Below are 13172 nucleotides of genomic sequence, written 5' to 3'. Positions count from 1 at the left end.
ATGGAGTTAAGTCATTTTAAAAATTTCTCTGCCAATCTGTCTTTCAGTTGGTATATTTAGACCACCTACATTTTTTTTTTTAAATTTTTTTTTTTTTTCAACGTTTTTTATTTATTTTTGGGACAGAGAGAGAGCATGAACGGGGGAGGGGCAGAGAGAGAGGGAGACACAGAATCGGAAACAGGCTCCAGGCTCCGAGCCATCAGCCCAGAGCCTGACGCGGGGCTCGAACTCACGGACCGCGAGATCGTGACCTGGCTGAAGTCGGACGCTTAACCGACTGCGCCACCCAGGCGCCCCAGACCACCTACATTTAATGTAACTGTTGATATGTTAGGGTTTAAACCTACTATTTTATTTTTTGTTTTCTGTTTGTTCTCTCTGTGTTTCATTTCTGTTTTCTTGTTCCCTGCAGGTTACTTGAACATTTTTTAGGATTCCATTTTGGTTTATCTATGATGCTTTTTAGCATTATCTCTTTGTATGGCCTTTTCAGTAGTTGCTCTAAGCAAAATATTATGTAATATATTAATTATATTATTAATATAATTAATATATTATTAATATATTAATTATTATATATTAATATAATTATATTTATATTTATACAATTATATTATATATTATATATTAATATAAATTATATTATATTTATAATTAATATAATTATATTAATATATAATAATTAATATAATATAATAATTAAATATAATTTAATTATTACTGTACATTATCATATAATATAGTATGTAATGTAAGGTGTGTGTTTGTACACAACACTCATATATATACACACATATATATCATATACATATACATATATATCATATACACATATATATATCTTATCAAAGTCTACTGGAGCTGACATTTTACTAGGTAAAGTGTAAAAGTGTTACTTCCCTGTATGTTCCTTTATCCTCCCATTTATAATTGTCTTAAATATTTCTCTACATTCATTGAGAACCATATTAGATGATGTTATGATTTTTTTCTTCAACTGTCAAACATAATTTTAAATACTCAAGAGAGGAAGGGAAATCTATGACAGTTTTCAATATTTTTGCTCTTACCATGTTCTTCCTTCCTGATGTTTGAAGATTCTTTTATCATTTCCTTTTTGCTTAGAGAATTTGCTTTAGCCATTCTTTTAGGATAGTCTGCTGGTAACAGATTTTTTTTAGATTTTCTTCACCTGAGAATGTCTTGATTTCTTTACTCTTAAAGGATATTTGGCAGAATATAGAATTCTTTTCATTTAGCACTTGAAAAATTTTTGTGCTCCCTTCCTCTGTCCTCCAGGGTTTCTAATGACAAATTTTCTGTCATTCTAATTGCTTTCCCCTTTAGGCAATGCACTGTTTCTCTCTGATTGCTTGTAAATATCCTGACTGCTTGTAAGAAGTTTGACTATGATATGTCTTGACATAGATCACTTTGGGTTTATCCTGCGGGAGGGTTTCTTTAGCTTTCTTGAATCTGTAAGTTTTGCCAAATTTGAGAAATTTGGGGGCATTGTTTGTTTGAAGACTTTTTCAGCCCCACTCTGTTTCTCCTCTTTTCTGGGACCCCTCCCCCAACCCTCTCATATTCAGGGTGAGGGATTTGGAAGAGACGCTAATGTAAGAACATTTATTATAGTCCCACACGTCCCTGAGGTTCTTTTCACGTTTTCTCCCAGACCATTTTCTCCCTATTGTTCAGATTGGGTAAATTCTCTTGTTTTACTTGCAATTTCATTGATTCTTTGCTCTCTCCGTTCTGCTGTTGGGCCCACTCTTTCGTTTTTTAAAATTTTAGTGATTGTATTTTTTGACTTCGAAAATGTCTAGTTGTGGGGCACCTGGGTGGCTCAGTCGGTTAAGCGTCTGACTTTGGCTTAGGTCATGGTTTCACAGTTCAGGAGTTCGAGCCCCGTGTCAGGTTCTGTGCTGACAGCTCGGAGCCCGGAGCCTCCTTTGGATTCTGTGTCTCCCTCTCTCTCTGCTCCCCCTCCCCTGCTTGAGCTCTGTCTCTCAAAAATAAACAAACATTAAATAAGTAGTCTCAAAAATAAAAATTTCTAGTTGTTCTCTATATCTTCTATTTCTTAGGCTTTCTATTTCTTCGTTAGTTTCACTGCTTGGTGAAGCACTTTTGTAATGGTTTCTTAAAATCTTTGCCAGGTGATTCTAACATCTATATCATCTTGGTGTTAGAATCTTTAGTTGTCTCTTATCATTCAGCTTGAGATCTTCCTAGTTCTTGGTATGATGAGTGATTTTCAGTTGAAGCCTGGACACTTTGGATATTAAAACACTCCGGATCTTGTTGAAATCTTCTGTTTTAGCAGGCCTCCTCTGACACTGGCCCAGTGGGTGAAAGGGATGCTGTCTGGTTACTTCCAGATGGAGGTCCTTGTTCTTCCCTTGGCCTACTTTGGCACCTGGGGCTGGGTAGGACTCTTCATTACTGCTGAGTGGGAATGGGAATTCAGGTGCCCAAGCAGGTTTTACTCATAACATCCTGCCTAGGAGGGATGCCTTGTTACTATCAGGTGGTGGTGAAAGGCCAGCCTCCCCATGGACTTGCATGGACACCAGAGGGGGAGGGAGGGTTCATTACTTCATTACTGCCCACTGGGGATGAAAGTCCCTGTTTCCCACGCAGCTTTCTCTAATACCAGCCTGGTGAGGGCATTGGGGGCACCACTTATGCCCTGTCTTGAGGTGTTCTTTGTCTGTGTTTATTCGTGTTTCTGGGTTGCTGGCTTCTCCAATATTCAGTCTAGGAAATATAGGGCAAGAAGAAAACCCCAAAACTCAATGGCCCATCAACCCTTTGGTCCTGAGGTCTTTCACCAGACCGTCTTCTTCTCTCTACCTTTCTGAGCCTTCTCATGTTTGTTTTGCAGATAATGTCCAGGGTTTTAGGGAAGAATAGGGAAAAGTATGTCTACCCAATCTTCCTGGAAGTGGAATTCTTCAGATTTCTCTAAAGAAAGCAAGCAGTTTGCGTAAATTTCGAAGATATCAGTCAGGATTCTGATAAAGCAGAGGGACATACCCGATTAATTCTATAGTTTAAAGCAAACATCCCCGACTCGTGGGCTCTAGAAACGCTTTTGCCGACAGCACCGCCCATCTTGTGTTACTAATGATGCCTGCCAGCAACGTCTTCTCTGATTCGTCTTTGCTCCCCATTCTCACCTCTCAGAGGTCAGCATGGTGTCTGGCACAAAAGATGTTCAAGCTTTAAAATGCGTCCACACGATGTGCTGGACACTTAATATAAACAGTTTGAATCTGTCAGAACTCTGCAAGGCAGATGTCAATTGTCGCTCCTATTTTGTAAGCGAGGAACGGGAGGCTCAGAGGGCTTCAGGGAAGGAAATCATCCGAGTGGCACTGGACAGCCAGCCAAAGTCACCTAGATGCAGCAGAGGTGTGAACACAGCCTTGCCCCAGTTCACCTCTGTTCTTCATGCACCGTCATCCTGCTTTGATTGTCACAACTCTGCCCGGGGTCAACCAGCAGCCCGAGTGGGCCAGAGACGGGTCCCCACACCATTGCTTCTAAAAAAAGAAGATGTAGTCTGGGAATGCTATTTGTGATGGGAGGAAATCATGGAGGACGCGAACATTCTAGAGTGTTTAGTAACCCTAGACAGATGATTACAAATTAAGAGTGTAGGTGGGGCCCCTGGGTGGCTCAGTCAGTTAGGCCTCCATCCGACTTCGGCTCAGGTCATGATCCCAATGGTTCTGAGTCTGAGCCCTGCATCGGGCTCTGCACTGACAGCCTGGAACCTGCTTCCGATCCTCTGTCTCCCTCTGTCTCCCTCTCTCTCTGCCCCTCCCCCGCTTGCTCTCTCTCTCAAAAATAAAACAAATAAACAGACAAACGCAAAAGACACATTAAGAGTGTAGGTACCGGAGCCAGAATTCTTGAATTCAAATGCGGGCCAGGCCCCTTACCTCACCTCGTAAAACGTGGGCAAGTGACCTGATGGCTCTGTGTTTGCTCATCAGTAAAGTGGGGGCAATAACAATGGAGTAAAGGAGTTGTTACCAACAACTGGTTTGGTATGTAACTGGTTGTTACATACCAGCATTCAGAATAGATCTGGTACCCAGGGGGCACTCAGCAAGCGGTGGCCATATGTACAAAAAGAAAGAGTACTGAGAGATGTGTTAGACACAGCTCCGTGGACAAGAGCATCCAGTTGAGTGAGGACACCGTGCCTTGGGCATCTGAGGGGCAGTAAGTAACTCAGCCTGAATGTGGGGCGGGCGGTGGGGGCTTCCCCGCAGAGGGCACGCTTGGCCCGAGTCTTACAGGGTTGTAGGAATTAGCCAGGCGAGCCGGCAGAAAGCAAAGCTCTTCTAGGTAGAGGCCCCAGCTTGCTTGGAGACCCAGAGGCTGTCCACCTTGGACCTGACTCTGGGATAAGGAGTCTTGGGAGAGGGAAGAGGAAGGAGGGAATCGTGAAGGGAAGAGGCCAGTGTGGGTCGAGGAGACCTGCCCCAGAGACAGACGCCTGGGTCTGTTTGATTCCCCAGGCCTTAGCCGCTGGTACTGGGGGCGGGAGCTCTGCCCTCCGGCTGGAGGAGATGTCACGCGTCTCCTCTGGGCAGCCGAACAGCCCTCAAGAAATGTTCACGGTCCCCGAGACTTCAGCCTGCTGGAGATCTCATTTCTATGAGCACCTGGGTTGCTCTTTTTCCGCTGTTAATAAAAGATGTGTTCAGGTGACACCTGAGTGGGGGCGAGGTGGTGTTAGAGTGACAGATGGCTGTTCTGGGCCCCCTGACAGGAGGAAGAAGCTGGCCCTGAGGGATCAGGGAGAGGAGACCCAGAAGACAGCCCCTGCCCACGCCTGCACCTGCCACCCGAGCCGTAGCCAGCGGCCACGTGGCATGATTTCATTTAAATAAATTAAAATAGAACAAAAAATTCAGTTACTCGGTCACACTAACTGCTTTTCCAGTGGTTCCCAGCCACATAGGGCTAGCGGCGGCAGTAAGAGTGTAGCTTTAGAGCATCCCCGTCACGCCCCAAAGTTCTGTTGGTCAGCACTGGCCCGGAGGCACCACAGGGAGGCATTTCTTCCCGTAGGAGCCTAGGGCACCCGGTAGTAATTTGCTTGGGTGCGTAGAGTCAGCTGGGTTTACCAGAACTCCCTCAGGGTCTGCACTGTGCGCAGCCAGCCTCTTCGCTCACCTCTTGGGGGCAAACGGGGCGTCAAAATACAGCTGCCAAATTGTTCTACATAATAAAGGGTGAGGCAGTTGGCAGACTGGAAACTCAGGTGTGACAGGAGCCAGCAAAAGTGGCTTTATGAAGAGGGAAGGACAAGGGGAGTGTTCCCCCCGCCCCCAGCCCCCGGTGGCAGAAAAACCAAGGGGGAACTTGGGGGGAAATGGTAATATTGGATGGGATTTTTTTTTTTTTTTCCAGTAGAAAACCAGTTAAACAGTGTGACCCCTGGCCTTATCTCAAGACTACGGCAGAGACACGAGACTCACAAAACGCTTGGTGGGCCGGCCTTTCGTGTGGAAACGGGAGAAGGGCTGAGCTGAAAACAGGAGTCAGGGGCTTGGAGAGGAGGAGGCCCGAACAACATTCATGGAGCGTCACCTCAAGCCTGGGCCTTGAGCTGTCGGGCATCTGGGACGCGAGAGTAGCTGAGACAGACACACTCCCCATTCTCCACACGCCCAGCGTGAGTGTGCCACACACAAAGAGGTTCTGGGGCCCAAAGAACACAAAGGGCGTTCTGAACGTGTCGAGGTGGGGAGGGTGGGGGCTGGAAAGCCGCCCAAGGGAGGCACGTCTGTGCTGGGTTGTGAGGGAGGTGTAGAAGCCGCCAGATGAGAGGAAAGGGACACGAAACAGAAAGGATGCCAGGTTGGGTGTAGGCCAGAGCGCCACGATCCTTTGTCTCTCCCGCCAGACCCTGTCAGTGTTGGCCAACGGCAGGGCCTCAGTCAATAAACAGTCACTGCTCACGCCTGTCTAGGCTCTAACAACCCCCCCCCCCCCCCCAGGCACTATGCTTGTGCTAGGGATTGAAGGGACCAAAGCAGAGTGGGAGGGTGAATCTCCCTTCCTGTCAAGGGGCGGAGAGAGAGAAGGGACTCCGGGCCCATCAGAAGGAGCTGAGCCTCTCGAACATCAAGAGGCCCCCGGCCGACCACCACCTGCTCACCTGAGCTCAGTAAGCTTCTTCGCCATGGGCCAGGGCTTGCTCCGCACGGTGGCAATGAGCTTCTTCTTGTCTTCTAGCTGCTCCAGGATTCGGGCCAGTTCCTCCTCTGACAGAGACTCCCCGACAGAGGCACTGGAGGCCAAGGAGGGCGATCTGGAGGCAGAGCCCGGGGCAGAGGAGGGGAGAGTGAGAAGCTGGTGTCTTTAGGCACCCTGCGGAATGTAGGGGAGCCCACGGGCAAGGCAGGCAGGCTGTGTTCCCTGACCCTCCCAGCCCTGACCACCCCTCAGAGGCCCGCCCCTGCTCAGAAGCCCTTGGTGACTCCCAGTACCCATCAGAAGAGACTGCCACTCTGTCCTGTAGCCTAAGGCACTGGGAGGGTCACCTCCCCCAACTTGACTTCTCTGTGTGCTCCTTGCCCGCCACATTCTAGCACAGTGCTGCCCAGGAGAGATACAGCCCGAGCCACACGTTGTCATTTGAAATTTTTCTTTTTTAATTAAAAAAAAATTTTTTTTAATGTTTATTTATTTTTGACAGAGAGAGAGAGACAGAGCATGAGCAGGGGAGGGACAGAGAGAGAGGGAGACACAGAATCCGAAGCAGGTTCCAGGCTCCCAGCTGTCAGCACAGAGCCCGACACGGGGCTCGAACTCACAGACCGCGAGATCACGACCTGAGCCCAAGTCGGACACTCAACCGACTGAGCCACCTGGGCGCCCCTGAAATTTTTCTAGTAACCACATTAAAATGGCAAAAGGAGATGGGTAAGTTCATTTTAATAATACACGTCGTTGAATCCAACATGTCAAAAATTGTCATTCTCACCCGTAACCAATCTAAAAATTATTAATGAGGCATTTTATATTCTTGTACTGTCTTCAAAATCTGGTGTTCCTCTCACAACCCCTGTGTGTGTCGATTTAGACATTAAATTTTCAGTGAACATATTTGATCTGTATCTGGATTTCATAAGATTTGTAGTTGAAATGGTTACCCAAATGGGTAAAACCCATTTGGTTGGGTATGGTTTCAACCATACCCAAATGGTTTTAGACATACTTAAAAGTTTCCCAGCCAACGAATTACGTGGTAGAATATCATTTTCCTTTGACATTTGCATCTGCATGGACAAAAGCAGTTGGCCCATTTTTTTTTTTTTAAAGGAGAAATGCATCGGCTTCAAAGTTAAGTCGATTTCAAAACTACAGCTGTCTGTCCAAGTGAAGTAAATTCACTAACTTTTGTGTCAGCTCAGTAGCATTAACACCGAATTAAAATGAAATTAAGTGAGGGGTGCCTGGATGGCTCAGTCAGTTAAGCAAACTCTTGGTTTCAGCTCAGCTCATGATCTCACGGTTCGTGAGATCGAGCCCCAAGTTGGGCTCCGTGCTGGCATGCGGAGTCTGCTTGGGATTCTCTCTCTCTCTCTCTCTCTCTGCCCTTTCCCTGCTCGCACTCTCTCTCTCTCAAAATAAAAAATAAATAAATAAACTTAAAGAATAAAGTGAAGTTAAATTAGAAATTCAGCTCCTTGGTCACACTGGCCACATTTCAAGGGCTCAGCATGTGGCTGGTGGCCGTCGTACTGGATGGCACGGGGGAGGGGACTTGCATCCAGAAACCTTCTCCCTGTGTAAGGAGCCTCAACATCTCACAGCCAAGACCATGTGTGTTCGGCTGCCACAAAATTAAAAAAAAACCACTTTTTTAAAATGTTTTACTTATTTTTGAGAGAGAGACAGAGTGCAAGAGGGGGAGAGAGAGGGAGACACAGAATCCAAAGCAGGCCCCGGGCTCCCAGCTGTCAGCACAGAGCCTGACGTGGGGCTCAAACTCATGAACCACAAGATCATGACCTGAGCCGAAGTTGGACGCTCAACCAACTGAGCCACCCGGGCATCCCCGGCTGCTGCAACATTTGAGTTGTTGTGTGTGTTCCTCACAGTGTCCTTTGCTTGTGGAAAAAAACTCTGAGCGGGACAGCTGCCCATGGGGTGAGGGAGTGGCTGGAGAAGGCCAGGCCCAGGCAGCTTTCTCAGCCACTTCCATAAATGTAAATACAGGATGTGGGCTTGGGTCCCTGCAGGTTTTAGAGAACAATTTGCAGCAGCCCCCATGAGTTTTAATTTCTGAGGAACTCAAAGAACGGAGGAGACCTCATGGGCCAGAGGAGAGAAGAGGGGTCCAGCACCTCGCTGGACAGCCGAGGGCACAGGGGTGTCTTGCCATGCCTCATGCACATCCCATGACAGCTTCCTTTGAGTCTCTCCTCAGGGGTCCCTTGGTCTGGGGGTGCAGGGCACTCAGGCTTTGCCTCAATTCCCCGTGTGCTTCAGGGACTGGCCGAAATGCTTACCTTCTCGATGGAGAAACCCGGATGCCCCAGGGCCCCATGGAAAAGGCATTTCATCAAACCCTTTCTTGAGTGCATATTGCTTTCCGCCTTGTCTTATGATGACTGATGCCCATGTCCTATCTTACCTACTAGACCGTCAGCATCTGGGGAACACGACTGAGTCTTTTCCGTCTCTCTCTGCCCTGCTGTGGCACTCAGCTGAGAATGGCACCCCTCGCTTTGCCTCTGCCGTCCAGACACCTGCAGTCTGCTTGGGGTGGGGCAGCCTCCCTCTAACACTCAGGACACTTCAGGGCTTGATCAACATGCATTCAAGTTCTCTTTAAGTTGCTGCGGGCACCATGCACTCTTTACCCCTTTAGCTTATGTCCAAGGACAAACAGGCAGGAGACAAAAGCCCTAACCAAGCCGGAGATGACCGGCATGGGTGACAGAAGAAATCAGTGGCCCTTTTGAGGGCCTCAGTTCCCTCTGTAAAGGCAGGGAGGGGCGGTGGAACACCCTATTGAGGGGGTTAGACCCTCGTGGAAAGGAACATCGCCTTCACCCTGGCCCTGCTTCCTTCCTCTGTTTCAAAAGCCTCTGCAGCCATTACCAACAGGGATTCTTAAAACATCCCGGGAAGTGAGGAAAGCTAAAAAGGGGGGGGGGGGAGGGCAAAGAGAAGGAGATGTCCCATCAAAATTGGCAGCAAAGAATGGAACCCAAATCCTGACTTGCTGACCCCTGAAGCTGGCTCTGTCTGTGAACCTACATGTGCCAGCACTAACGGAACAAAGGAAAAAAACAAACCCCCCACATCCTAGGTTTCAGGGCTGGTGGAATCCTCGAAGGTCCTTTAAATCAACGCCACCTTTCACAGAAGAGGACACAGGTCCAGACTGGGGAAATGGCGTGCTTAAGTCCTACGATGACTCCTAAATCCAGTTTTGTTCTTTTCTCTCAGTTCCTCTTCAAGAGCTGCGGTGAGCCACCAGCTGAAATTTAGGAGACTTGGGATCTGGTCCCACCCCGCTGCCATGTCACCTCCCCACTCAGTACGTCCACTCGCACCTGCCGGACATGAGGCACTGCGGTTGAGATCACCCAGTGTCCCCTCCAAGCGTGGCCAAGACCCTCTTCCCATTTCATGGGGGAGAGCAGGGTGGTGGAAAAGCGGGGGACAAACAGAAGCAGGAGATTGGAGGGGTCACCTATAGCAGGGGAGGGGACATCAACCCTTTGTCAGGGGAGGGAGAAAGGCCAAAGGAGAGGAGGGCACTGATCATAAACGCACCTGGACCAGAATTACAACACACCTGTGCTTCTTCAGCCGCTTCCACGTCTCCTCCTTCCTCGGCACCTCCTTTTCCTTCTTTGAGGGTGCTCTCTGCTCCTTGAGGGAAGTCCTCCCATCCTTCTTCCTCCTCTCTGTGCAGGTCCTCTCTGCGGAGCTCCGCCCCTGTTCCCCCAGCTCTTCTCGGTGTCTCCTGCGCTCTGCCTGCTTCCTCCGGGGGGATCCCGGCCCTGGGCTGCCCCCGACCCGTTCCTTCTGGCCAGGCTGGGCTCCGCGCCTGCCCGCGGCACCCTCGGCTCTGGGAGCCCGCTTCTTTGAGGGTCTCCTCCCGGACCTGTCACCTGCAGGGGCAGGAATTGGGCAGTTCTGGCCTCACCGGCCTCCACCCCAGGAAAGTGCCCCCAGCTGTGAGACACCAGATGCCCAAGATACTTCCTGGAGCTTGTTGGCTCCAAAGGCCACCTCTTTCGGAGCCCCTGGTCTGGGATGAGAATTAATGTCTCCCTCTTCTGACCGGTTGGCACTCCCACGCTCTTGCCTAAACCTCAGGTAGAGGGGGGGCCACCTGGGTGGCTTAGTCGGTTGAGTGACCGACTCTTGGTTTTGGCTCAGGTCGTGATCTTACCGTTCGTGGGTTTGAACCCCACGTCGGGCTCTACACGGACAGTGTGGAGCCTGCTTGGGCTTCTCTCTCCCTCTCTCTGCCCCTCCCCCACTCATGTGCACGCTCTCACGCTCTCTCTCAAAAAATAAATAAACATTACAAAAAAAAAATAAAGCTCGGTTAGAGATTTAGGCACATGCCTTTCCTCTTTGTGGGTGTGCAGCTCTTTGGGGTCAGAGCGGAGTCATCTCCTGACCCCCAGGGCCAGGCCAAGCCCCCGTCTCTGTTTGGCAAGGCTCTGTCTGGACCACTGACAGTCTCCTTTCTTCAGGGGCTGCTGTCTCACGGGACCCCGCCTGTGAGTGTGTGTATCAACCATGACTTTGTAGCATTGGCAAACGGCCTGGTTGAACAGAATCTACAGTATGAAATTTCCTCAACAGTTTGCCCAACAGCTATGCTAAGTACAACTATTCACAAAGTTACGAATTACATGCGGGCAAGGTTATCATGAAGTTCTGGTATGAATAACCAACCTCTTCGTCACTTACTAGCTGGGTGTCTTTGAGCAAGTCACTTGACCTCTCTGAGCTCCCGTCTGCCATGGGGATGTTCATGCTTTCTCCATCAGCTTGTTAATGAACACAGAACAGTGACTGACATCTGAGAACGGATGGCACTCCCCTGATACTTTTAATCCAGAAATAAAGTATTAAAAAAATGTTTTTAAATGTTTGTTTATTTTTGAGAGAGATTGAGAGCATGAGCGGGGGAAGTGCAGAGAGAGAGGGAGACAGGATTGGAAGCAGGCTTCAGGCTCTGTGCTGACAGATAGCCGGATGTGGGGCTCGAACTCATGAACTGAGGTCAAGATCATGACCTGATGAAGTTGGAGGTTTAACCAACTGAGCACCCAGGTGCCCCAGAAATAAGATATTTTTTACTTCTAGAAAGAACACAGGTTACGAGCTACGCTGGTTTGCATGAAAAGATCATGTCTATCATTTATTATCTCTGTGGCCACAAATAAATTACTTTTCTGCACCTCAGTTTCCTCATCTGTAAAATGGCTCTAGTAACCCTTATTTCCTTATGTGGTTGGGAGGTTAATTAAAAGCACGAGTAGGGGCGCCTGGGTGGCTCGGTTGGTTAAGCGTCCGACTTTGGCTCAGGTCATGATCTCACGGTTCATGAGTTCGAGCCCCGTGTCGGGCTCTGTGCTGACAGCTCAGAGCCTGGAGCCTGCTTCAGATTCTGTGTCTCGCCCTCTCTCTGCCCCTCCCTCGCTCATACTCTATCTCTGTCTCTCTCTCAAAGACAAATCAACATTAAAAAAATAAAAATGAAAAGCAGGAGTAAAAAGTCTGGCCCATGGGGTGTATTCAACGAAGGCCCCTTCCCCTCCTGTCTCCAGCCTGCCTCCCACTTTTGCACCCTGAGGCCCTGCCTCTGAGTGGGCAGTGCCTGGGAACTCTTCTGCAGGGCACTTGTTCTCATTGTCCACAGGAGCCACCATCCAGGCTTTTGTGTCATGGCCAGGCAGATTTCCCCAGCTGCACTGCAAGAGCCCCAACTTTGGGCAGAGCAGAGTAGAAGTTCATCACCTGCCATTCCCAGCAGCAGTCATGGAGGCTGGGACGTGGACTCTCAGCTTCCCAAATTCTCACCTCTACCCTACTCCTTATGCAGTCTCTCAAGGCTGTGCATGCAATGCAGTGGCCACAGAGAGCTTTCCTAGCTGCTTCCCTGCCCCTAGAGATTTTCCATTCTGAGAAGCAGGCCACCCTGTCAAACAGCAACCAGAACTAGTTTGTGGTAGGTGGGGCTGGATTTGGGCAGACGGAGTTGGGGATTCAGAGTCTGGCTGTCTGGGTCTGAAGTCTGGTTCTGATGGTTATTATCTGGGTACCGCTGGGCGGGTTGCTTTTTCTTTCTGAGTCAGCTTCCTTGTGGGTACTCTGGTAAGTGCTGCCCCTGGTCAACCCAGATCCCATTACCGGGCCACTGCATCATCCCCTGGTTCCTGGGCAGGGTGGCTGTAACAGCTCACAGGCTCTCCCTTCTCCAGGGAGCCTTTGGTTGATGGGAGCCATCTTGCCGGGAAATGCCCAGATGTTTACATCCCTTTCCTCTCCTTGAGTCAGCCCATGGTCAATTACTAACTGATACAGAGGTACAAAAGTCCAGTCTTCTGCCTCAAGGCTGAGCAAATCTGTGGCTCATTCATACTCCAGAGCTTCCTGTGGGATCATAGGATGGTTAGAGTCCATCTGAGCATACATCCCTGCTCGATTCCTTCCCTTGCCCTGTCCTACTTCCCTCACTCCTTGTCTCTTGACAGCCATCCTCGATAAATCACATGCCCACGAATCCCCATATCGGGCTCTGCTTCCAGGGAACCTGATCGATCTATAGGCACCTACCTCAAAGTGTGGTCGGGAAATCCAACCGAGATAGTATCAGTGCAAGTGTGATGTAAGCTGGAGTTAGATTTAGTGAGTGCAATTTGCATTGAGGTTCAGAGAGAAACTACTCAAAGTTCTCTTTTTGGGTTTCACACCAGGATATCGGTGGCATATTCAGATGGGCAATGTGCCTGCCTGCTTGGCTACAGGCTACAGCAGCAAATGAGATTGACAAGATTCTGTCCCTCAACACATTTTGAGTTAGTGGAAGAGACAGCGTGATCAGTGCTATGATTCAAGAAGCACAGGGGTGGGCTTCACCCAGACTTAACGAAGGC

The 13172-nt window shown here is 49.0% G+C and overlaps 1 protein-coding gene across 1 annotated transcript in view; it reads right to left on the bottom strand.

The window, feature by feature from the left end:
• The window catches only part of TMC2 (transmembrane channel like 2), a 59370-nt gene extending 46596 nt beyond the window's left edge, over positions 1-12774 (bottom strand). The window contains exons 1-4 of the mRNA XM_019462330.2: positions 12710-12774; positions 12339-12403; positions 9848-10166; positions 6191-6343 (exon numbers count right to left, since the gene is read on the bottom strand). Coding sequence (XP_019317875.2) covers positions 6191-6343; positions 9848-10166; positions 12339-12403; positions 12710-12774 — 602 coding nt within the window. The remainder of the gene's footprint in view (positions 1-6190; positions 6344-9847; positions 10167-12338; positions 12404-12709) is intronic.
• Positions 12775-13172: the final 398 nt, after the last annotated feature.

Source organism: Panthera pardus, unplaced genomic scaffold (assembly GCF_024362965.1).
Source record: "Panthera pardus isolate Hobbes unplaced genomic scaffold, ASM2436296v1 HiC_scaffold_25, whole genome shotgun sequence".
Taxonomy (NCBI): domain Eukaryota; kingdom Metazoa; phylum Chordata; class Mammalia; order Carnivora; family Felidae; genus Panthera; species Panthera pardus.
The sequence above is the reverse complement of the archived record's forward strand: the minus strand, read 5'-3'. Positions and strand labels throughout refer to the sequence as shown.